Source organism: Triturus cristatus, chromosome 2_1, assembly GCF_964204655.1.
Source record: "Triturus cristatus chromosome 2_1, aTriCri1.1, whole genome shotgun sequence".
NCBI classification, from domain to species: domain Eukaryota; kingdom Metazoa; phylum Chordata; class Amphibia; order Caudata; family Salamandridae; genus Triturus; species Triturus cristatus.
The window spans coordinates 512,465,582-512,492,423 of record NC_140581.1 but is presented as its reverse complement, the minus strand read 5'-3'; the positions used below and the strand labels follow the sequence as shown (position 1 = coordinate 512,492,423).

At 45.4% G+C, this 26,842-nt stretch overlaps 1 protein-coding gene across 2 annotated transcripts in view; it reads right to left on the bottom strand.

The window, feature by feature from the left end:
* The window catches only part of RASGRF2 (Ras protein specific guanine nucleotide releasing factor 2), a 2,022,215-nt gene that overhangs the window by 697,277 nt on the left and 1,298,096 nt on the right, over nt 1–26,842 (bottom strand). For both annotated transcript variants that reach the window (XM_085632406.1, XM_085632407.1), the window contains exon 15: nt 17,330–17,715. In XM_085632406.1, the coding sequence (XP_085488532.1) occupies nt 17,330–17,715 (386 nt within the window). The remainder of the gene's footprint in view (nt 1–17,329; nt 17,716–26,842) is intronic.

Here is a 26,842-nt window from a genome sequence, read left to right as displayed (position 1 = left end):
AGGAGAGAGATTAAAGAGCAGGAGAGTGCATGATAGAAAGAGGGATACAGAAACAGCACAGCAAGAGCGCAGGAGAGGGAGCAGGGGCGAAAGAAGATAAGGCATGAGAGCAACAGAGCGAGCAAGGGAGAGGTGGGATAACAGGATAATAACAAGAGGAGAAAGGACGCGAGATTGGTGAATGAGAGGAAAGAAAAGGAGGAGAAAGTGGGAGATACGGCAGAACAGCCACTGAGGAGAGCAAGAGGGGGACAGGCTGCATGAGAGAGTGAACATGGTAAGAGATCACAAGCGAGCTGTGGAATGCAAAAAGACGGAGTGAGAACAGGGAGAGATTTGGGGAGATATTGTGGGCCATGCGTAGACCACAGGAGGGAGGCCGAGGGAGCATGTGGAATTGGTTTTGTTGACCTTATCATTAAAAGTTGTGTGGTAGAAGCTAGAAGGACAGGGGGAGGGTGTGGCCTAACAGCTAGAGTAATCAACCTTGAAGCTGGGGAACCAGGTTCGAATCTCGACAGGGACGCTCAACATCCTGTGATTCTGGGCAAGTCACTTATTCTCCCCCTGCCTAACGAAAAAAAAAGGGATGTGTCCATCTGTAACGCAACTGGTGTTCAGGTAAAGCACTCTGATACCTTCGGGTCTAGTTTGTGCTATTTAAAACCCTCCCACAAAAAGGGCATGCTTGCTTTTATTCGCTCACAGCATATGATAGACTTCTTACTTGGGATCAGATTTACATGCTATATCTAGAACTCTGGTGATGTAACGGGGATAAGTGGATTTTCATTGTAGCCCTTCATCTAATGAGGAAAGGTGAGCCAGAGATGTGGACCACCCTCCATAAAACACTTATCTCCTTTGCTTTTCTTTGTGTTCCTGTGGATCTGTAGGATAGTGGCTTAATCAGAGTGGATGTGATTGGTACTGTTTTAAGTTCTTTCAGGCGGTAGCTGGGTCCTGGTCCTTTTGTTGGTGACTTAGAGAATCTTTAAGGTAATTTTGGCCTGCGACAAAAGCCATTGAAGGTTTCTGATTTGGAGGGAGGGCAAGTGCATGTTAGTGTGTCTGCTGTGGTCTATTGGAAAAACAAGCATTGGCAAAACAAACATGTGTGGAAATGGCATCACCTGGGGCATTGATTTGTATTAAAATAATTGTTTACAGCAAACTTCAGGATTACAAAACAATTTGGTTCATTTGTGCTTTGCTAATTCTGATATATTTGCAGAGTTCATTTACAGACATTTGAATTATGTTGTGTGTTAAAAGTATTTCCTTTCAAACCCTAGATTGAGTTTTCAGTTATTCTCTTTTAATATTTAAGTAATTTCATTTTGAGGTAAAACTCGAGACAAATGAAGACACCATCCCTCAAACATTTTAAGAATGTGCCAAGTAAGCTCACAGTTTGACCTTGGCTGGTACACAGCTGTGCTTGCACACTGCTGTGCACACCGCTGTGCACACCATGTGCACAAATGCATTGCAATAATGTGCGGCCTGAAGGCGATCTTAGGTTCCTTCTTTGCAGTACCCTAATCTGTTGGGCCTGTCGGACCCATCGCAGCTCACCCTATCCTGCACTATTGTGACATAACCCAGAACGCTTTGACTACAGTACCAGGAATTCAGAAAAACAGTACAGAGAAAAGACCGCATTGCCCCCATGTTTACCAGATGCATCCACGGGTCACAAGGGCGGCTACCCACCTTAGCTAATGAGGGTAGTGCCAGGTTCAAAACCTCTAAAGGGTCAGTATAGGGAAGAGCAATGTTTGGACCAGGCAGGTTATTCAAAATAACTACCACCTCCAACACAAGAATTGGGAGAGCAAGTCAGGGCTGCAACCTCAGTAACTCCGACAGACTGTATGAAGTAAACAAAGGAGCTAAACCTGCCCGGGCTGTCAGAGGCACTGATCTGACATATGACTGACACCATACCAACCCTGCCAGTGGCACAGGTCTGACTTATGTCTGACACCATCTCATCCCTACCAGTCTATCAGAGGCACTGATCTGGCCACTGACTTTTGGTCTGTTCACCCTACCTTCCCTAACGTCCTACAGTAGCCACACTGCACACATGGCATCAAGCAGTATAAGAGAGCCTCCGATTTTCATGCTGGCCTGTTTCCGTTGGTTGGGTGTGCTTGGGGGTCATTTTGCAAGCAGACCAGTCTGTGCATTGGGCACATTTTTTATATGTCTAATATTTTCTTCACACTTGTGTTTTAAAATGCTATAGTTGGATCCCTTTTTTAAACAATTTGCAGTAAAAATGTGGCGTAAAAGCCATAATTTGAATACATTTCTTTCAAAATTCCTTGCAGGAGCAGAACCCCTCCCCCCCACACCCTCCTTTTCAACTTCGAGCTCGCTCGCGTGCTCGCTCGTTATACTAGGGTACAAAAAATTACGCCTCACCACTTCCAAAATCCACCAGCCGCCACTGGCCCTGGGTACATGTAGTACCATATACTAGAGACTTAATCATGGCAATCTGTTATTCTCAATTTCAGTGTGTTTTAAAGGAGAGCACAACACTTTAGTACTGGTTAGCAGTCGTAAAATGCACAGAGTCCTAAAGCCAACAAAAAAAGTCCAGGCACAAATCTGGGGGAATACTACACAAAAGATGGTCATTTCCAACCCATACTATAACAATCATATCCCCTCTAAGCATAAAAAATAATATATGGATTTGAAACGTATTACATAAAGGGATAGAGCCTCAAAGCATACATTTATAAAATGCTTTACTTCTTGCCTAGATGCATTACCTTCCCAACAATATGAAGTAATACCTTTTAAAAATTAGTTGATTTATATGACTGAAATATGCTTAGACTTTGATAAATAATAAATGCAAATAAATGACTTATCAATATCATTTGTTAAAATGTAAGACACATTCTTTAAATGAGTACTACAAAACTATTAAATGGCTCATTAGTGACAATGTAAATCATTCTGATACTAATCAAGCTTGAACAGAGTAATGACTACTTAATCATCAGACTCCCTGGACAACCTGTCACTTTAAAATACATCTTGCTAAACAATATGCAGTTCTTAGTAATGATATTCCTTTCTGTTACAACTCCATTAGTTTTATCACCAGGGACATCATTAACATGGTTTGTTCATCAGTGTTTACTCTGCCTTTTCAACTTTTTAATTTACATGGAAGAAAGCCTTAATCGTTCTCATTAGTTTTTTTTTGTTTGTGCAAAACCTTTGAAATCAGGCAACGCAAAAATGCAAGAATTTTTTTAAGTGTTCAGTTTACTAGTTTTTGGAAACTTTGGAAACCAGAGAGAATCCTTGTTTCAGCATCTTACTGCAAGTCAACACTTTTCACCATTTTTCAAGGCATTCCCCGTCATGCCCCTTAAATGTTCCGTTTATTTGGACTAACACAGCGGCAACGGACAGTTTCAGAAAGGTTACTTATTACTCATCTAGCTTACTCTATAAATAGTTACCACCTAAGTATTTGCAGAATGTGTGCAATTTCATCTATGCACCTTCCCTTCTTACTCATTCAAACATTTTCCATGTCATAAAGTATGCCAGTTTGGGTCTGACTTGTGTCTATTTCCCTAATCCTGCAATTGCATGTTTCTCGCATTGCCCATGGTACACATGTGTACAGGTAGGAATATGTAGTAAACTGTTACATATCCAACAGTACTTTGCCCATTATCTGTGAATATGTTTTCTGTATGGATGTCCTTTCTGCAAGAACACTGTCAGGTTTGTGCACATTGCATGCTTATTGCACAATTTTTAACCAAAAAAATATTTCAATGTAAGCGTGAAACATTCATAAGTATGAAAAATACATATTTAAATGTGCCCGTTCCTTAGGGAAAGTCACTGTAAACTGTGGGTGTTCATTAACTTTTGAGACGCATTGGCCCCCACAATCACACACCCACATTTACATTAAAAACAGTAGGTTTACTGGTTCATTTAACGGTAGAATAGATCAATATGTGTTAGGGTTGAAGGGGAAGAGGTTTCTCTACCTGGAGATAAGTTTTAAACATGCAGAATAAAATCCGCTCAGCGTGCAAAGGCACATTCTCCTGACTTTATGCTCCTAATGTTGTCCCAGCAGGCATTGCTTAAGGGCTGGCAAGTACACACAACCACCATTACGAAAGTTGCAGATTTATCTTGTTAACAACTGGGGCCTTTTAGAATGGGTTTGTCTAAATCCATATTTTTTATGGCTCATTTCCAATGTATATTCGCTACCTCATTGTATTTAAACTTACTCAGCACATCATCTGATAATATGACTGTCCTATAGGTAATAAATGAAAAATATGTTAAAGTTAGAGGGGGGATAGTATATGCAGCTTTTATAGACTACTCCACAGCATTTGATAAAGTATATCGTCTTTTGCTGTGGAATAAGCTTTTAAGTTTGGGTACACAGGGTACCCTTTTAAAGTTAGTTTGCACCCGTCACACCAATACTTGGTGTAGATTTCTCCTGGGTGGGGATAGGGGTCTATCTCAAGCAATTCCTACTGTAAATGGGTTGAAACAAGCGTGTTTGCTTGTCCCTCTTCTCTTTTCCTTATATATTTTAGATCGTCCTGATTATTTAGCCCGGAGTGAGGGTATTGCTCCGATTGATGGGGGGAAATCTATTGTGTGATTACTTTATGCACATAACATAATAATTTTTGACCTTACCCCGAAAGGTATAACTAGTCATCTGCAAGCATTACAAAAATGTGTTAAAGCTCATTACTTTAAAAAAAATGTATCTAAAAGTAAAGTTATGCGTTTCCATGAAGTAAGAAGCTGAAATATGGAAATGTTGTATAGTCTTTGGGTGATCAAAAGCTAGAAATTGTGAAATCATATATTTTCCTGGGGAAGACAGTGTGTGGGAATTTAAGTGAAAATTCTGACATGGAAAGTGATATGACTAAAGCTAATTCCCAGGCTAAATGTCTGGCTGTCCTTTATAGGGCCATGGGGAGAAGGCATTTTGCACTTTTATTGGAGGTCTATCGAGCTATAAGATTCCTGCCTCTTTATTACATGGATTAGAATTAATTGATGTTTCAAAATTGGGCTTTTTAAATATAATGGAATGCCGAGTACTTAGAAGCTTGGCATCAGTTAATCCAGCTCTCTCATGGTGGCTTTAAGGTTAGAATTTGAGTTGAGAAGTGCCTTTGTACAGGGGCTCGCAGGGGTGATGCACTCCGCTGTGTGCTTAGCAAAGAGTGATCACGGTTTTGTACAGAAAATACATTTTATATGAGCCAAAAGGAAACTCATTAATTAAAAGACGTTTTGTGGCAGGGCAGACTTGCTTCAATTAAATTCGGCTTTGATCTTCACATTAAAAGTTAGTTTTAAACAAGACACATGATCTTTGAGCTTTCACTTGGATAGGGAGGCATGTATACAAAAAAGGGTCTCCCATTCGGCTATTGATGCTTGTATAATAAACAAAGCACATGACTATATTTTGGAGAATTTGCCACATGGAGTGAGATGTTTTTGGATACTTTGAGGCAGGCTATGTGCCCACTAAATCCCCTTTTGGCAAAATGTCATTGCTCTTCAGCGGTTTGTAATTTGTGCCAAAACAGTCTTCAAGATCTTAACCATGTCTTATTTTTTTGCCCTGCTCTCTCATTATGTTGGCGGAATTGGCTGAAAACTATATGTTTGCAGCTGTCTATCCTTTCAGCCCCAACAATATTGCAGTCGCTTTATGTACCCCCGAACTAAATGTTTTGTAACAGAATTTTTTACTTTTTAAAATGTTTTTTAAAGCTGGATTAATGATGTGTTATTTTGTATGTTATTGTGGGTGTTATTGATTCTTAAGTGGGGAATATTGCCTTTTTATGCAATATATATCTGTGAATTGTTGTTGCAAATTAATTGCATATAAAACATTTTTAAAATATTTTTTTAATATATTTTTTGCACATTATGAACTTACGGCACAAAAGTCACTTTATGTACTTTTTGGTACAATATTTTGCTGCTTTTTGGGAAAATGTAGAATATTTAACTTTTTAGAATTTTGGATATTTTTTATGATTGTGGGACCTATTGCCAGGGCAGTTCTACTGTACTCTGTGCACAAAATGGTAATTTGGAATCTTATTTTATTTTTCATGTATGTATTTTGAGATTTTATGTGGACCTCCTCATAGTTCCGTAACATAAATAAAATAAACTTGAAACTGGGTTATATGCTCTTACTGTTGTGCCAGCAGGCATGGCATGAGGGTTGGCAAGCACACACGACCACCATTAGGAAAATTGCAGATTTATCGTGTTTACGACTGGGGCCTTTTAGAATGGGTTTGTCTGAATCCATATTTTGTATGGCTTATCTCCAATGTATTTTCACTACCTCATTTGTATTTCAACTCAATCTGAACATCATCTTTTCAGGGTCATAGCGACTGAACACCCATTGACTGTCTGTAACAGTTACTTGCCCTTTCCTCTAAGTGTTTAAGTGAATGACAGCTCAGCATTTTCCGTTGTTTTCAACATGTCTGTATAAGAATTAATTTTTCTAACCAACATAAACAGAGTGCAAAATGAAATTATATTTTCAAAACACACATGCAGTATTAAAATACCGTTATCTTCTCCTTGACGGATCGCCAGTGGCGGGGGGGGGGACATGCAAGAGCAGCATTAAGTGTAACATGCAAAGCCACCCATCGGAAAATATATGGACCACATTTAAGTTTGCACAGGCAGTGGACAAGGCACTCCTTCCTGACCATTACTGCACCCAGGAGAAATCATCATCAGGGACATAGACTTCCTCAAAACAGTAGAAGGCGGAGAAGCATGCATGCGCAGAGCAAGATGGATGCCAGACCTTAAAGATCCTGGTCGGCTCTGGCGCTCCTTTCAAGCTCTGCCGTACAATGCCCATTTATTTACATTCCGATGGCGGAATTAAGTGTTGAAAGGTTGGCGCCTTTGTTTTAGTCCTCTTGAGGGTTTTTCTCTGCTGCACAGGCATGTTTTCATCCACAAGAGCATCTCCCTGTCAGAACGTGCCGCCATCTTGAAGTGCTCCTGGTTCATGTCAATCAATCAATCATTGCATTTGTAAAGCTCACTACATACCCGTGAGGGTCTCAAGGCACTGGGGGAGAGGGTGGAATGCTGCTACAGCTCGAATAGCCAGGTCTTGAGAAGTCTTCTGAAGGTCAGCAGGTCTTGGGTCTGCCGTAGGTGGATGGGGAGGGTGTTCCAGGTCTTTGCGGCGAGGTGGGAGAACGATCTGCCGCCGGAGGTTGCTCTTCGGATGCGGGGGATTGTGGCAGAGCGTAGCTAGCTGGCGGGTGGGGGTGTAGAAGCTGCGTCGTCCGTTGAGGTACGCTGGTCCGGTGTTGTGGAGTGCCTTGTGTGTGTGGGTGAGGAGCTTGAAGTTTATCCTCTTGCTGACGGGGAGCCAGTGCAGGTCTCTCAGGTTGGGTGTGATGTGGCTGCGGCGAGGGATATCGAGGATCAGGCGTGCAGAGGCATTCTGGATGCGTTGAAGCCTTTTCAGGAGTTTTGCCGAGGCTCCTGCATAGAGTGCGTTTCCGTAATCCAACCTGCTGCTGACGAGGGCCTGGGTGACCGTTCTTCTCGTTTCAGTGGGGATCCACTTGTAGATCTTGCGGAGCATGCGGAGGTTGTTGAAGCAGGAGGAAGAGACGGCGTTGACCTGCTTAGTCATGGAGAGGGTGGTGTCGAGGATGATCCCTAGGTTGCGTGCATGGTCGGTGGGTGTTGGAGCTGTTCCCAGTGTGGTCGGCCACCAGGAGTCGTCCCATGCCAAAGCGGTGGATCCGAGGATGAGGACCTCCGTCTTGTCCGAGTTCAGCTTCAGTCGGCTGTTCCTCATCCATTCAGCAACGGCTTTCATTCCTTCATGCAGGTTGGTTTTGGCGGTGTTGGGGTCCTTGGTGAGGGAAAGGATCAGTTGGGTGTCATTGCCGTAGGAGATGATGTTGAGGTCGTGTAGTCGGGCAACGTGGGTGAGCAGTGGCATGTAGATGTTGAACAGCGTTGTGCTGAGGGATGAGCCCTGGGGTACGCCGCAGATGATCTCGGTGGCTTCAGAGCGGAAGGGGGGGAGGCGGACGCTCTGTGTTCTGCCGTAGAGGAAGGAGGTGGTCCAGTCCAGGGCCTTCTCTTGGATCCCGCCTTCAAGGAGGCGTGATCGTAGTGTACGGTGGCAGACAGTGTCGAAGGCGGCTGACAGGTCCAGGAGGATGAGGGACGCGGTTTCTCCGTTGTCTAGCAGTGTTCTGATGTCATTGGGGGTGGCGATGAGGGCAGTTTCGGTGCTGTGGTTGCTGCAGAACCTGGACTGGGTCAGGTCCAGGATGTTGTTCTCCTCGAGGTAGCGGGTCAGTTTTTTGTTGACGGTCTTCTCGATGACCTTTGCCAGGAGCAGGGAGATGGGCCGGAAGTTCTTGAGGTCCTTGGGTTTCTTGAGTAATGCGTTGATCTCGGCGTGCTTCCAGCTCTGCGGGAAGGTTGCTGTCTCGAAGGAGATGTTGATGGCTTTCTGGAGATGGGGTGCGATGGCGGTGCTGGCTGTGTTGAAGATGTGGTGTGGGCAAGGGTCTGATGGAGATCCGGAGTGGGTGGTGTTCATGATCTTGATGGTGTCGTCGTCGTTGATGTTGGTCCAGGAGAGCAGGTGGTTGGTGCGGGTGGTGGTCGTGGGGGCAGGTGTCTCTGTGGTGGTCGAGGCGGTTGTGGCGTTGAAGCCGTCGTGGATGTCTGCGATCTTGCGATGGAAGAAGGTGGCAAGCGAGCCGCACAGGTCTTGCGAAGATGGGATGTTGTTGGGGTTGGAGCTGGGGTTGGAGCGTTCCTTCACGATGTTGAAGAGCTCTTTGCTGTTGTGTGCGTTGTTTTCTAGGCGGTCTTTGAAGGAGGCCCTTATGGTGGATCTGATGAGGTGATGGTGTCTGTGGGTGACGTTTTTGTGGGCTGCGTAGCTGTCCGGTGTTCGTTCATGGAGCCAGTTCTTCTGTAGCTTTCGGCAGGTTTCCTTGGAGGCCTGGAGGTCTTCAGTGAACCAGCTGGCTTTCTTGCTGGTGTGGCTTTTGGAGAGTTTCTTGAGCGGGGCGAGGGTGTTGGCGCAGTCGTCTATCCACTGTCTGAGGTTGCGAGTGGCGGTGTCGGGATCGGTGGGGTCGGCAGGTGGGCTCTGGGCGAGGGTGGTGGTTAGCTGGTCTTCGGTGACTTTGCTCCAGCAGCGGCGGGGCATCTGTTAGGTTCGGCGGTGCGTGGTGGGTTTCCGGAAGGTGAAGTGGATTCAGCGATTGTCGGTCCAGTGGAGTTCAGTGGTGTGGCTGAAGGTGACGTGGGAGCTTGCGGAGAAGATGGGGTCATGCGTGTGGCCGGCAGAGTGGGTGGGTTGTGACGAGTTGTCTGAGTCCGAGGTTGGCGATCAGGGTGGTGGAGTTGGCGTCATTGTTGTTCTCGAGGTGGAAGTTCAGGTCCCCGAGGAGGATGTAGTCCGTGGAGGCGAGGGCGTGAGAGCTGACGCAGTCGGCGATGGGGTCGCTGAACTGTGGTCGGAGTCCGGGGGGTCTGTAGACGAGGGTTCCTCTGAGGGTGGTGTTGGGGTCGGTGTGGATCTGGAAGTGCAGGTGCTCGGCGGTGCTGAGGGTGTCGTCGGTGTTGGTCGAGACTCTGAGAGTGTTCCTGTGGACAATGGCGATTCCTCCCCCTACTCCGTTGGTGCGGTCCCTGCGGGTGATCTCGTAGCCATCCGGGATGGCTATGGCGATGTCGGGTGACGAGGAGGGGTTCTTCAAGGTCTCTGTCAGGAAGGCGACGTCTGGGGAGGTTGAGTCGAGCAGGTCCCAGAGTTGAACGGTGTGATTGCGGGCTGTTCGGGTGTTGAGAAGAATGCATCTGAGGTAGTTGGGTTCTTTCCTGTTGGTTGGGTTGGCGGGTCAGATGCTGGTGAAGTTGCTGTTCCGTCAGTGGAAGGGCCCTTGGGTGCGCTTCGGGCGGCCAGGTAGCAGGTGCGTGCTCGTCAGGCATTGAGTGCGTGGAGGGTGCTGGAGTCGTAGCAGAGACGGGCGCCGTGGCGTTCGCGGGGTACAGGGATTCTGGAGCTGGGCGCAGTACAGGCATGGACGGGCGCAGACGGGCTTGCCTTAGGCACGCCTTCGGCACCCCAGCGGTGCCATTTGAAGGGGAGGGGGGAGGGACGATCAGCTGTGAGGCGGGAGGGGAGGGGTCAGGGATAGCAGTGAAAACGGCAGGATACAAAGAGGGAGAGTAGAATGGAAACACAAAAGAAGACAAATACAGTGGCAGTCAGAACAAAATAAAACCAGAAATTACAGTGGCAGTCAGGGTAAAAGAGATAAAAATGAGATGAAACCAGAAATTACAGTGGCAGTCAGGTAGATTAAACTTGCAATAAAATGAAACCAGAACCGGAGCAGAAGCAGAGGGCAGGCAGGCTCGAACCCTGCACAGGAGGGCTGGCTGGGCGTGAGGCAGCGCAGAGCTCTGCTGAGCTGCTGGGGAGCTGGTGGGAAGAGTGAGATCCTTGGACCAAGGTCTGAGGAATTGCTATGCTGAGACATGTCACAGGGGCTTTTATTGTGCTATTCTGCTGCATGAATTTGTCCTCTCTTCATGTTTACTTTTGCTGGCTAAAGGTCCTTTTTTCATCATATAGGGGGTGTTCTTCATCCATACTTAAGGCGGTTCTTTGGATTGGCCATCCCCTCTTACAGTCTTCTTATATTGGTGAATTACACTGACTGACTGTCTCCTCCTATTCTACGCTGGGGGGCATAGGGGCTATTGTTTTGCTGAATGGAGGAATTTTACAGCTACAATATTACTTAATTTGCCTGAAAGGGGGTTTCAGTCACGCTCTCCTGTTATCTGTATTATAATGTGCAAAGGGAATCATTTTAAGTAGTGACATTGCATTGCCTCACTTCATCGCCATACCATAGGTCTCCTTGCTATCCATCCTGCTTTAATGGGTAGGACTCAGAAACAGAGGGCTAAATCGCCACCCCATCTATCTTCTACTAAACTCATCACCCGTCCTAAATCTCGACAATGCAATTTAGCCCCAAGATCTCTCACAGCAATTATGGAAAATTCTATGGAACTAGGTTTGGGGTGTTCCTCTTCTTCATCTGGCGCTCTGCCCAATAAGCCCTCCCCTTCAGTGAAAAGACCACAGAAAGACTCAGATTCACCATCCAAAATACCCCCTCCTTTCACCCTAGTCGATGTAATGGAGGAAATAAGGGCTCTGAAAGTCTTTGTAGTTGAAGCTAATGCCCCCTTAACTGCATTGAGGAGAAATGGCCCACACACGACCAGCGCATTACGGCTATTGACCAAAGGATCAGTAATGTGGAGGACTCCATTCCGATGATCTCCTAGTTAACAAAGGAAATAGAGCTGCTCAAATCATCTGCTAAAGATTTGGAAAATAGAAATCGGAGAAACAACTTACAGCTTTAAGGAATTCCAGAAAATTCAGAAGGGTTTAGCATGATTGCCTTTCTGCACAAGATCATTCCTACTATTGTGCACTTATCTGATCAGACCGTACTCAGTAATCAAAGAGCCCACGGTCTAGGTCCTAAACCATCTGCAAAGCTCTCCTCAGTGCAGACCTAGGGGCATCATTATTCTATTTTTTATAGCACACTGACTTGATGCATTTTCTGTCTGCTGCCAAACAAGCGGACCCACTCCATCAGTCTGGTAATAAGGTAAGATTCTTGCAGGATGTTTCTAATGCAACAGCTGCAAGAAGTCGAACGCTTCTTGGATCTTCACCCACAATTAAAAGCCATGAATATTAGATATGGTATTGTTCACACATGTTTCTTCAAAATAACTTATAAATAATCTTCTTACACTTTTGAAGATCCATCTCAACTAAATGACTGTCTTCATCAACACAGCCTTGAGGACATGGAAATTGGCACAGCTGCAAAGACTTGATTGTCATATACGTTCTCATTGTTAAACTTCCTGAAATATTTGATTTTTTTCTTTCATCTAGGGTCTGTTCATTCATAGTATTTGTATTTTGTATAAGTCATATTTTTTCTCATCTCTCAGCCCAATTGTATCATTGGGGAGTTTACCTGTTCCGTTTTAGTTTCACCCTCTTTAACTGTGCATGTCATTCCCGAAGCATTTCCTCTATCGTAGTCTATGGTAAGTTTATTGTCACCTTTTTTTATCCTCTTGCATTTGCCTACCTATATTTTCTGATGTTGATTTTACCATACATGCCTCTCTCCCTCTCTTCGTTGAGATCACTGATATGTTTGATCGTTGTCGTGTTTAAAAAAAAATTGTCTTGTTTTTGCTGGAGCTGAGTCTGGCTCCATTTTCTTAAGGTGCTCGGCACTCTCCTCATCAATTGGGATGTATATTTTTACTTGTAAGGTGTTCTTTGTAACTATAGTTTTTCTTCCTGTGTTGCCATTTTGCTCTTTATGCTTTCGTGGGAGTTCCTTGCCCCCATCTACTTTTTGGTTTTTCTTTCCCCTCACTTCATTCTAACTCCCTTTATCTGTATTCTCTGCTAAAACGTCTTTTTCATACTATTATCATACATCTGTTTATCCCTATTGTTCACATATGAATTTACCTCGTATACAGCTTAGAATCACAACTTGGAATGTTAAAGGGTTGAAAAATCCTATTAAACGCAGACGTGTTTTTTAATATTTACCTAGATTGCACTGCCAGCTTGCGTTGCTTCAAGAAACACGTCTTACAGAAGCTGACATCACCAAACTCATAAAACAATGGGTGGGTGACCTATTCTTTTCCTCCTCTCTACAGCATAAAAATGGCGTAGCCATTCTCTGTCATAAGAATTCTAAAGTTTCAATTATTTCTGAGGACAGTGATCAGGGAGATAGATGGGTTTTAGTACAGCTTATTATTGACTGCGTCACTTTTACGATTATTAATGTATACAACTTTATTTTAGGGGTAACTGCGATCAAATCATGGACACTTTTCTTGATCGTCATTCACTTTAGAGATTTCTTCCTCATAGAGCTCACAAGGCTTTTACTCACCCTATTACGCATAATTCGTTTTTGCTCTTCAAGAATTTTCCCTTTACTCTGCTCCTCATAAAACACAGACTAGGATAGATTATATTTTTTTTAGTAGGAATCTCATTCAACATTTAGTGAACTCTGAGATTGGTTCAATTTTAATCTCCAATCATGCTCCAATGTCTGCTGATTTGGATGTTCTTCCTAATCCTCCTTCTTGATCTCGCTGGAGATACAATAATCACATACTCTCTGAAAAGGCTTTTATTTCTTCTTATGAGGCATTTGTTGAGGAATATTTCAAGATTAACAACACAGGAGACTCTTCCTTTCAATTTGTTTGGGATGCGTTTAAGGCTGTATTTAGAAGGTTTTACAATTGGTTATGTTTCTAACAAACGGAAAGCTATGGAGAAGGAATTGTCTTTCGTGACTCAAACATTGCTAAATATTTTGTTACCAAACACTCTAGACTCCTGAAGCCTTGCCATCTGAGGATTCCCTTTCCTCATTCTTTTCACTCTATGCGCAAACCCTTATCCCCTCTCGAGGCTTCGCTATGGAAGGAAGAGCTTTTTTCTGCTGTTAAAAGCCTTTCATTGGGTAATGTGCTGGGTCCAGATTTGTTTTTCAATTTTTAAACTAACTTTTTCTCAAAGTATTTTAGTTAATCACTCATTTCCAGCCGCGGCCCGTGGAGGGAGTTCCGTGGGGCGGAAAGGCGGGGCGGGGGAGGGGCAGGGTGGGGGGTACTAAACACCGGAACATGGATAATTGGAGGTAAGTAAACAATTAAATAAATAAAACGAATTTCGTAGCCCGCCCTGCATCACAAAATACGGTGCAGCGCGCGCTACGAAATTCGTTGTATTTATTTAATTGTTTACTTACCTCCAATTATCCATGTTGCGGTCTTTAGTACCCCCACCCAGCCCCTCCCCCGCCCCACCTTTCCGCCCCACGGAACTCCCTCCACGGACCGCTGCTGCTCATTTCCTCTCATTGAATAAATCATCGGGTTCCTTTACAGAGGCAGTTATGGGTCTTATTCATTAGAAAAACAGAGATCCTTCTCTATGTAAAAATTATCGTCCCATATCACTTAAAAATACAGGTTGTAAAATTATCACCAAAGCATTGGCCTTACGTCTTAATTACTTTATGCAGGATTTAATTGATATGGAACAATTCGGTTTTGTTAAGAATAGGAGTATTACAGACAATTTGCAAGTCTTCCTAAACATCCTTAGCAAAGCAGCCAAACCTAATCACTCCCTTGCAGCAGTGTCCTTAGATGCCGAAAAGTAGAGTAGAGTTGAATTACTTAATGCACGCTTTCCGCTGGCACAGGCTTGGCTTTCAATTTCTTCATTTAAGATCCCTACTATATTCCTCCTCAGGCTCTTATGTTTTGGTTTATGGTGTCTAATCCTCTTACTTTGTCCTCTATAGAGGCACACGGCAGGGATGTCCTTTATCACCCATGCTTTTTATACTTGCACTCAAACCTTTTTTGTATAAGCTGATACACTCTGATGCCATTTCTGGATTCCAGTTAAATAAGGTTCATGTTAAATTTACGCCGTATATGGATGATACCCTCCTTTATATCTCTAAACCTGAAACATCACTTCCTAAATTTTTCAAAGTGCTTAGTAAATACTCAGCAGCCTCAAGATATACAGTTAAGGTTGAAAGATATGAACATGCCTTTGAATAAGATCTGTTTCAAAGCGCCTTTTGATGAGAAGGGTCTTCCCTGGCACCCTGATGAGATCATAGGGCTGATTTCGAACTCGGGCGGAATAACTTTGCCCGACACCTACTCGGTCCTAGGAACAACGACACCAGCGTGAAATGCTTGCTGCAGGAGGATACTGATAATGTACCCCCTGCACCTTCATTGCATCTTAATGCAAGGTGGGAGGATGGTGGAGGAGGGCTACTGTAACACCTCCCTGCAGCACCATGTGTTACACTGTGCTCAGTGCAAAGTGACGGGGCCAAAAAGAAAAGGAGAAAGACTGCGAAAGGAGGCCAGGATACTCATACATGCAGTGTCCTCATCTCCAGCAGTCTTTTTTTGCATCCTTTAAGTGTAGGACTGGTGCATCTTTCTTTGAGGTTCTTGAAGGAAGGCTTTGCCTCTATGAAGCTCAAAGTGACACTGCATAGCAGGAAAGAGAGAATGGAAACAACTCTTTCCTGCTCGCCTCCTTTTATTGACCCAGTGCTGCAGCGCAGGGTAATTAAAGAATGTCCAAATATGCTTCCAAGACTTTTAAAAAAAGATTTGGGGGGGGGGGGGCTTTGTAAAAGTCACTGGATTCCTACAAAAGTCTTGATTTTGCATTTTTTTAATGCAAATCGCTAGAGTGTAAAATTCTGGAGGGTCTGGCTTGGGGCTCAAGTTTTGCTCCAGCAGAAGCCAACAGTACGGTCCAGGGCAGGTCCAGTTAGAACTGGTCAGTAGCTGTTGTAGGAAAGGGACTCTTGCAGCTTGTTGTGTCCCAATAGCCTAAACAGGTCAGTCTTATGATGCTTAAAATTCCCTTCTTTGCCCTGTTTACAAGAAGGAGAGCAGGTTGACTCTTCTCAGGTCACAGAAAGCAGTTAAAGTCCTTTTTCGTTCTGCCACCGGTCCAGAAAGTGTTATGAAGAGGGTATTGTGGGGTCTATATTTATGCCTGGCATCAGCCTGTGGCTGACGGTGACTCCTGGTCCTCGTTAACCAATGGGGTAAAACTTACCAGGGGCAGCTTTACCAACTTTTGTAGTGCTTCCTATTACAAACAATCCCACAATGCTCTGCCTCAATCCATGATGGTGAAACCCTTCTCCCCTGTGCAGAGTGTGTGTGCTCACCCAAAGGACTGACCAAGAAAATGAGCACCCCTCCTCTTTAGTCACTCTAAACCAGTTCTGGGGTAGCTCATCTCTCAGTGGGATTGGTACCTGACTGACTAGGGGAATAAAGATGTGCCCTGCCTAGGTAACATTTACCATTTGCCTGCGACAAGGTAGGCCTCTCTGAATGTAATCAATTCCTGGGCACAGGCCAGATGGTCACGCTGCCGGAGAAACAGAACATCTCCCAACACCCAAGGCTCTGTCCTGCTCTGGAGGGCAGTTTTCACACCTCATCCAGAGGGCTATTCAGCTGCCATGTGACAGCTGGAGATCATGAAAATAGGCCTCCAGAGGGATTAAATAGAAAAAAGGTAACTTTATAAGAGTAAACTTTACATAATATGTTTTATGAAACAGACTTCACCAGTAAATTTGGCTCATGATATATATTTTGAAAAGTCCAATAGAGAAATATCTAGCAGTTTCCTAGGCGAATACAACATTGTTAAATTAAATATTGTATCTAAGTGCTCTCCTATGGAACATCTTGCCTGCATTCATCTTAACACTGTCACCATAGTGGATAGGCCAATGGGTGCTGCAGTCCACTTGTGACATTTAACTTACAGGCCCTGGGGACACCTTGATACCGTATACTAGGGAATGATAGGTAAGTTAATATGCCAATCAGGAGTATGCCAATTTCATCATGTTGAAAGGGGGAACTCTACCACTGGATAGCAGGGCTAGAGTGCACATGGACAGCCAGCAAACATAAGAAGCAGCAAAAAAGCAAAATAATCCAGGGAGACCCCTCAGAAATGGTAATTTACCTACAAGTGGACTGAAAACAAACAATAGTCCATAACATGGCACTGGTAGACTATGTTCACATTTATCTAGAAATATCCCCGAAGATACAACCTACAAAAAATACTGGTAAGTATGTGATTGCATCTGATTGAAGTTAATGACGTTATTGAGAAGCAGTGTTACCAGGATCCTTACACTGCTTCAGTGACTTAGTTGGGGAAAGAAAAGTTACTATGGCACAGCAAGTAAAGCAAGTTGAGGTGGTGCAAGATACACACCAAGGCTGCAATGCAATAGAAAAATCAAATATTTGCTGGCTGATATTTTAAATGTTCAGGTGCCACTTGGAGGAGGCATCCAAATAATACTGAGAATTAGAAAGGTGAGCACCACTCCATGACACATTATAATAATTGGAACAGCTGGGTATTCATGAACAGAACCAATCTGTCTTTTCAAATTATTCCATTAGGACATATAAATAAAATTGTGTCATAAATAAATTCTCAAATCACATTCCAGTCACAAAAACATCACACAGTATGTTTATGCTGTAATACCTCTTCGAATGCTCCTTCTTAACTTATTACAGAGTTCAATTCTAGGGTTCTCAGAATTCTCCTCCAAAGGCCCAGGACTTTGCTCTGGTGATGAAGGTGCCTTGCTAAGATCAAGAGGTACTTTATTGGAGATAGGTGGCGGTGACGTTGCTGGACTGTAAACTGAGGTAGGGCTGCTGGCACTGGAAGAAGTGGATAGATCTAAAGCCCCAATCCTTGAGTTAAGGGGAGAATTCAAAGACAGTTTTCTAGTCCTGACAGGTGAAGAAGTCCTAGAAAGTGACATTGGGGGAGGAGACGAAAACTTGCGGCACAGATGTGGTGACTTCCCATCATTTCCATGGTCTCTGTTATTTTGACTAGTGGCAAAAAACAGCTCCAGTGACCTTAAATGTTAAAGAAAATATGTGTTAAACTGCATGCTACAAAAAAAGATAAATAATTACACAATGTGCCAGGTATAAAACAAATTAAGCTAAGAAGAACATTCAAAACTAAGGACAGACAGAGAGAGAGAGAGCATAATGAGGTAAGTTGGAAACAAATGAACTTCCATAAATGTATCTTTAGTGTGAACATTTGTTTAATGGTTAGACACAATCATGCAATAAACACATTTACAGGCACACTAGTCTTGACTGAATAACTTCTAGACATTTGTCAAACCTTGCTTGTGAAATTTAACAAAATCAAAAACGACAGTGTTGTTACTCGATCTCCAAAGGTCCAACAATTCTCAACAGACGTCCAACACATTGTGGGATGCCTAAACCCCACCCACTTAACAGCAGACCCTAAAACTGAAACCTAGAGATTTCAGCTACTAAAGTACTTGCGTAACTTAAATTGAAAGCTCACTTCTTCATCTGAATAAGCAAAATACTTCTACAGCCTTGAATCACTTCTCTCCTCTTACACTAACCTAAACGAACTGAACAATTATTAACCCGTCTATCATACCTTGCCACAACCATTGAAATCTTCCTCCCGAAACAAGAAAGAAATCTTACTTTAGTCCACTCGTGAAGCATCTAAGATGTAGCTCTGATGGGTCTTGGGATATGAGTTCCACTTCTTAAGCAAATGAGATGCTTAACTTCGGTCGCTTTGACCGACATTTTTATAGAGAAAACGCAAGAATATTCAGAAATCTGGAAGTGACATAAATGGCACTGAGCTGGCTCATTTCCTTTACATCTGGGCCAATTACTTAAATTAAGACTCCACCTCCTCCTCAACACTATATAGAATCCCACCCAGCTCTACCCTCCCATCATCAGTTTTTATTCTTCATAGGGAACCTGTGAGCACGGACATGAGTGTATCAGTCTGGCAAGAACATGAAGAGACTAAATTGGGGTGAGGGACAGTAGACCTCCATTCACATTCTCAGTAAATCACCATTTTCTTTTAAAAGCAGCCAGTGTCCCTTACAAAGTCAAATGGTGCTTAAAGAAATATGCTGAATTGCAAGGAAGATATCAGAGAAGCATGCTGTGGTTCACTGGCAAACAGTCTACTTCTCCTGAGGCCACCCAACGTGAAGCTGTCCCAGGGAGCAACTTCTCCCTGGCGAATAAGTTATCACACTAACTCTTTGGTCGATAGGGGGCGTGGCTAGGCACACGGCAAGATGGCCGCACAGTAGTGCAGCTCTGCCGGCCGGCGCAACTATCCTGTTAATATTTTGCCTCCCCTGAGCCATCCACCATTGTAGCTGTGCCGGCAGGGAGCATAGATGCCGGGGGCTCGCTGACGGTGTGTCGGCCGGCGCGGAGCTTCTCTGTGGGACCTGTGTGGCGGACGCTCCTTGATAGGCCCGCCGCCGATCCCTGCTTGAGCCGCATCGTTTACTGTCCCTGTTTGCCCCTCCCCTCGGGGCACCTGCTGATATTCCGCGAGGCTGTGAGGCGCTGGATTGATCTGGCGGTCCGCTACAGGAGGAGTGTGCTCCGGGGCCTCGAGGGTGTTGGGAGTTGGAGCTGCGGGGTGCGCGGCCCCTGAGATCACGCGAGGACCCAGTGCCGTTGTGAAAGGTAGGTCGCGGTGCCAGTGTGGTCAGCGGCGGCTCCTGATCGGACTCGCCCTGGTGCTGCCTGGCGGCTGTCTGCTCATCGGCCCCGGGGATCCAGTCTACAGTGTGAGGAGCTCAGTGACTGTTACGCCCCTTGATCCCACGGGGGCCTGTTTGCTGCATGGTGGCTGAGGGACGCCCTGCTGGGCCCTTTGCTGTGCTCATACAACCCCCTAGACTGTGCATGCGGTGGCCGGGGTAGCTTCCCACTGCTGGAGCGCGTGTCTGGAGACATTGGGGCAGATCTTTTGCCCTGCCTAGTTGGGGACGGGCTGATGGCCACAGAGATTTGATCTGTCCTTCGGGTTTGGCGGGGCCCAGTCCAGCGCCACTCATTTCGGATCACATCTCCTCGTAGGCACTGACTGCATCGTTGGATGGTGGCCGACACAGCATAGACAGTGCAGCACGCTGGCTAGTGCCTTGCCTTTGACTCAGTGGGAGAGTCCTCTGTCCTTGTTTCTACTGCTGGGTGGCTGGGCCTCCTGAGCTCCCGTGTGCTGCTGCCACCATGGGCAAGCGGAAGAAGAACCAGCCCAGACTCACCTTCGAGCTCCGAAAGGGCGGCAAATCCTCCCAAACCGATGCCTCTGACTCGGAGCTGGATGCTGCGACGTCGGTCCCCACAGCACTGGAAAAATCATTGGCAGCCATCCACACCAGCTTACAGGCTATTGATGGGAAGATAGCGGCGCTGATCGCATTGGATCATTTTTCATCCAAGCTGGATAAACACGCGGCGAGGATTGGTGAGGCTGAGCAGCGGATTTCGGACGCGGAGGACAGCTTGCAGCAGGTGACCGCTAAGACCGTGGGTATGGAAAAGCTGTTGGCTGTTATACAGGCCAAGAACGAGGACATTGAAGCACGGCACAATAATGTGGGCATTTTAGGTCTGCCGGAATCTACCAATGTTGGGCGTCTGGAAGATTATGTAGAATCCCTGCTGAGGGTTATCTGTGGGTCAGACAGCCTCTCTAATATGTTAGCAATTGAGCAAGCTCACAGGTCCCTGGCGGCACGTCCACCTCCTGGTGCCCCTCCGAGGCCCATAATAGCTAGATTGCTTAACTTCAGAGACCGCGACACCATACTGCGCATCACTCGCTAAAAAGGAACAGTGAACTACCAAGGAACTGTTTTATCGTTTTATCCAGATTTTACGGCATCGGTGCAGGCAGCGCGTAAGGAGTTTCAGGGGGTCAAGAGGCTCCACATGAAAGAACAGATTCCATATGCCATGCTTTATCCAGCCCATCTGCGCACAGGCCCGGAAGACAATGCAAAAATATTCACTAATTCCAAATTGGCCTGGGACTATGCTAAAACCTTACGACGACAGCCTCCGTCTACAGCCTCTACTTCGGATGTCGATGACTGAGTGGTGCGAGATTGACATGCAACTGTTGACTGGGTATAGTGATGTCGGCCGCATTTCTGTTCAGACCTCTACAGCGTAATGTGACACTTGCTGCTTGGTGGAAGGGTGACTTCATGGGACAGAGATGAGGTTGTGTGTGCTGCCGTGCTGGCGTGGCATGCCTTCAAGCTTTTGAGTATCTTTATTTTCTTTCATGTCGGTTTTGGGGAATTGTGTTTTTTGCTGGCTAATGTCGTTTTGATATACTGACTGCTGGTGTGGGCCTGGGGGGGGAGGGTGGGACTCTTCTTCTATGTTGGGGTTATCATAGTTCCCGCAGATTGATGTCATGGGTCCTACCCGCCGTTGGTTTGTCGGCTCGTAGACATCTCCTTTGCTGATTGAATGGGTGGATGGAGGGAGGGGGAGGGCTGTGCCCCTAACTATGGTGGCCCACTCCCGTCTTCATCAGGGGGTGAGTCTCAGCCGCTACGTTTCCCCCCAATGGGTGTACCCCAAAAGTTATGTTGGGCTATTTTGTTTCTGTTGGGGGTGGTTCTATTAATGGGTACTGGCTTTGGGGGTTGCTGAAGTGGGTGGTGGGTGGGTGTGGGATTGTGTTTCGTAAGTTTAAATGTACATTGATCAGATCGTGCTGTCCAGCGAGAGTCCACACTGCCTGGTATGACCATAATTTGTCACCTGCTGCCATTGTGATGGTGTTAATGATAGATAATGTTCAAGGGTGAGATGTATAACTGCATGACATGGAATGTGCGCGGGCTCAATACTCCCAAGAAAATTCGGCAAGTATAGTCGTACTTAGACAGATATACAATACACATTGCATTGTTGCAGGAGACACACCTACACAATCGCTCTGAACCCGGGGTGGCACGGAGGTGGGCGGGTTTTAGGCTGGCATCATCTTACTCCACCTATGCTAGAGGGGTGCTTATCCTTCTCCATAAAGGGATACCATTTTTGTCTATTCATACTAGTGTGGATGCTGAAGGCTGCTGGGCTCTGGTGCAAGGCAAGTTGGGTATGACTGTGGCTACGATTGCTAATATGTATGGTCCAGTAGTGGACGACCCCACGCCTTTTTTTAATATGCTTGCTGTCTTACGCTCATGGCCAGATTCTGCTGTACTATGGAGAGGCGATTTGAACACCCACCTCAACCCCCAGGTAGATAAATCCAATCCTTCTGGGGCACGCACCGTTAGGGTGGCGCAGTGCGTGCGTGACGCAATGGAAGAGTTTGGTTTTGTTGATGTTTGGCGGCTGCGTAATTCAGAGACTCACACACATCACCCCGGCTTTTAATAGTTGGTCTAGACTGGCTATTGGCTCTTGAATGAGCAGGCTAATGGGTGGGTTACAGCGGTTCGCACTCTGCCACGCACATTATCAGATCATAACCCTGTTGTTTTGACTCTCAGCGTCCCAGCAAATCCCTGTCACCCTTTTACCTGGCGGTTCCGGGCCGAGGCTTTGCTCGATTCCACCTATAACGACGCCATCAGAACCGCGATTGTTCAGTATTTTGAGCTAAATATGGGTTCGGTGGAGAGCCAGTCTGTACTCTAGGAAGCCTTTAAGGTGACAATCCGGGGAGTATGCATAGGTACCACAGCGGGGATACTCAGGGACATTAGAGGTCAGCTGTCCAGAGTTGAAAAGTCATTGGGCGAACTGGAAGAGCAATATCTTAGTGCCCCATCTGCAGAATTGCTAGCACGTATTCAGGAGTCTCTGAAAGAATATAACTCTTTCGCAGAGACAGAGGCTAAATATTTTGCCAGGAGGTGTACGGCACGCACTTTTCGGGAGGGGGGTTGGCCGGGCAAGGCTTTGGCCTTCAAACTAAAATTCCCTACTGAGCATCATCCGATTGACCGAATCCTGGACTCCTCTGGATCAGAATATTTTACTCCACATGAGGTAGTGGGTCAATTCCGACAATTCTATTTGGATATGTACAAAACCCAAGGTGGGATGGAAACCGAGGCATTGAATGACTACTTATCTGATGTGGCCTGCGCCTGGCTCTCGGACACCCATAGAGAGTATCTGAGTCTACCCATAGACGAGACGGATGTGCGTGATGCTATTTTATCTCTCCCTAATAACAAGGCCCTGGGACCGGATGGCCTAATGGCGGAATTTTATAAATCTTACGCTGACATCCTGGTGCCCCATCTTCTGGAAATGTACGCGGAAGCTCATGATTCTGGCGTTCTCACTCCTTCCCTCAGGCAGGCCTTGATTGTTACTCTGCTCAAAAAAGATAAACCATCTACGTCCTGTGAATCGTATCGTCCCCTCTCATTAATAAACCTAGACGCAAAAATTCTGGCTAAGATATTGGCTACGAAAATCCAACCACTAATGCCTCTCCTAGTGCTTCCCGATCAATCCGGCTTTATCCCGGAGCGTTCCACCTCCCATAATCTGAGGACTATTTTCTCAATGTTCCATGTCCTTAATCCGTTATTGTCAGCGGCAGCGGTCCTTCTCGACACAGCCAAGGCGTTCGACTCCATAGAATGGCCATACATGTTTCACATACTACATAGAATGGGGTTCCATACGGTCTTGACGAGGTGGATTCAGGTTTTATATACGGACGCGTCGGCGAGGGTGAGGGTGGGTGGATTCACGTCGGAGCCTTTTCGGATTGAAAGGGGCACTAGGCAGGGTTGCCCCCTGTCCCCGCTTCTTTTCGCTCTCATGTTGGAGCCATTGGCCTGCAAAATCAGACAGCGACATAGAGAAACTGCCTTAAATTTTAATCATCGTCCGGTTGGGATCTCGATGTATGCCGACGATATGGTCCTCTTCATACGAGATCCACAGCAGCATTTGTCTCCGGTTATCCTGGAATATATTGGTTTTGGCTTGTTCTCTGGACTGAAGACAAAATTGGGAAAAATCGGTAATTATTCCCTTGACATTAAATACGCCTCCGTCCCAGCTGGAATACCCCTTGGTCTGGTCCACAGTGCCGGTGAAGTATTTAGGTGTATGGATACACCGTGACCCTGAGATAGTTATTAATGAGAATTAAAAAATGGCCTACAACAACTTAGTGCAACAAGTGCATAGGTGGTTACAACTCCCGTTGTCCTTGGCTGACCGCATAGCAGTGATTAAGATGATAATTCTTCCGAGGTTTTTATATCTATTTTGTAATATCCAGATCAAACTTACCACACATTTTTTTCAAACAGTACGATCCCAACTCTGGAGGCTGGTTTGGGGCAATAAACAACCCAGAATTAACTGGCGTATATTAACCTTGCCATATGAGAAAGGAGGGTTTGCGGCTCCGGATTTTCATATATATTATCTTTGCGCCCAAGCCCACTATGCGTACTACTGGTTCCGGACACATGATTTTATTCCACATATTGCGGTGGAGGATGGGGATGCTTACCCTGTCTCACTCGCGAGTATTATCACACATACTAATAGGCGCACGCCCAAACTCGAGATTAATACTATAGACACTACTTTTGCAGCATGGCAGGCGTAAGGTAGGCGCGCTCAGAAGCTCCCGCTCTATGCGCCTGCTTTGCCCCTGATGGGCCACGGTGACCCAGGAGAGGGGGCCCATGAGAGCCCTAAGGGAGGTTGGCATTGAGCATATGCGTGATCTATTTCCGGGTGGGAGGTATTTGTCGGAGGCTGATACAGGCTACATCCAGAATCCTATCTTGCTGTTTCAATACTCCCTCTACCGGCTTAAACGGGCACTTAAGGATCACTACCCCGACTTCCCGGCGGAGCCCCCCACGCTCCAGTCGCTTCAGCTGCTGTTGGTTACCCCAACTAAGAAAAAGTTAATTACTAAGCTTATTAAGGCAGTGCAGGGGGAGATGGTGAGTGGGTCTGACGGTAGTTTAGAGCGCTGGAATACTATATTGAACTCTCCGATTCTTCCACAGGACTGGGAACACATCTGTGCTCTCATGGGTTGCCTTTCCCCCAATGGTAATCTTCGTATTATACACTTTAAATTCATACATCAAATATATCACACTCCTGTTAAGTTATATAGAATGGGACTGTGGGAGTCCGATCACTGCAGGCGCTGTGGCATGTCGCAGGCTGGTTTTCTCCACTTGGCATGGCAGTGTGAGTGTGTGCATAAATACTGGAAGGATGTCGTTGCTCGCATACATGCCATGACAGGACTTGTTCTGCAGTGTACGCCTTTGGAATGTTTGCTTGGCCATGCACCCCAGCTGAAGGCCGCTCTGGGTAGGTTTGTTAGAGTGGCCCTCTTGATTGCCAAACGACGTATCCTGTTTACTTGGGACAGCAAACGGTCACCTAAAGTTGATGAGTGGATTATGGACCTCGTGTACTGTCGCAAACAGTTGGAGTTGTATGCAGAGGAATTGCCTGTGTCATCTAGGCCTATAGACATCTGGTCGCCCTTAAGAGACTATCTATTACTGCAGGTACATGACGATACTGTATAAATTATCTGCTTTTGTATACTGGAATGAATTCGGATTTCTCAGATTTGGGGACATTGTCACTATGGAGGGGGGCCCAAAGAATGCGTGTTATGTGATATCTGATCTCAACATGTACCTTTATAAGTTTGTTTATATTGTTTTCGGTTCACCGCTGCCTGTCGCAGTGGTATGTTTGTATGATGCTATGAAAATCTAATAAACAGAATTTTAAAAAAAAAACTCTTTGGTCGATAACTGCTCGTTGGTTTGTTGCTGCAATTGCAAACCACTGATGCATCCCACTGCGACTTGCACATAGGAGTGGGATGTCCCTGCCATCTGCTATTCATAATAGGCCCTAAACCCCGTTTGCAAATTGGAAAAACTAATTAAAGGGGTTTTGCAAACAGTAAAAAATACATTTGTGGTTGCAAAGCCTGTGTTCTTGCTATTAGCAAGTTTTGCAATTGCAAATGTATTTTGTACATGAGGCTCCTTATTCCCAAGTCTGACATTATCATGGATGTCCAGGCACTGATAATGTTAGAGCAGACTAAAGCATCTCACGTCTCTCTGTGTCCTCTCATAAACAAGATTTGTCACAACAGACACATGTTATCAAGTGGCTGCGAGGGGGAGTTTCGGACCCACCTTTTCAGCTGCCTCTCATGGGTCATAGGCAGGGACACAGTTTCAGGGGACTGTATAGGGTAGGACACTTCCCTCATTATTTGATTGTTGGGTCATGGCATGGCAGTGACAGCAGGACTGGTTGTCTGCAATAACAGTGTCCTTTATTCACTGTTGAGTGAAGAGTCGGTAGAGGTGGATGAGCTAAATGAGATATGCCTTGAAAATACTTGAAATGTAAATCATGCAATAAGCATAATTTAAAAATATGACAAAGTCGCTGCCAAATTGCAAAAAAGGTGTATCTCTATAACATGTTGAAGCTTTTCACCTTAACAGATCAGATTATATCACTGCATTGATAGGTATGTATTGAAAGTGACAGTTTTAAAGAATAATTTACTTACCTTTGGTAACGCCTTATCTAGTAGAGATTGGATCTAGCCACAGATTTCTTATTTTAGAATTCTCCTCAGTAGCCAGACTGGATCTGGAATCGTTTACAGCTGTAACTCTGTGCATCAGTATAGGGTGTTGAGTTACTCCATAGCGACGTTGTCCTCGAGATGTGACGTCAACGAAGTCCATATAAGCCCTCCCTTGACACGCTGATGTGAGTTTTTGCTGTGACTTTTTTTCATGCCAACAGCACAGAGCCACTTATAGTAACTGCCTATGGAAACAGTGTGCCAAAAAGAGACATTTTGTGTCAAGTCAAATACGAAGTCCCAAAGAAAGGCATCAGAATGCCAAGAAAGGGATTTTGTAGGTAACAGGACAAGCAGTTCGCAGAGCGAGGAGGATGGGTGGATCTGGTAGAGACAGGATCTAGCCGCAGATTCCTTAAAGAAGAAATCTGCGGCTAGATCCTGTCACTACCAGATAAGGAATTACCAAAGGTAATTAACTTATTATTCTGATAGAGACATCTAGATGCAGATTCTGTATCTTAGAATTAGATACCCAAGCAACACCAT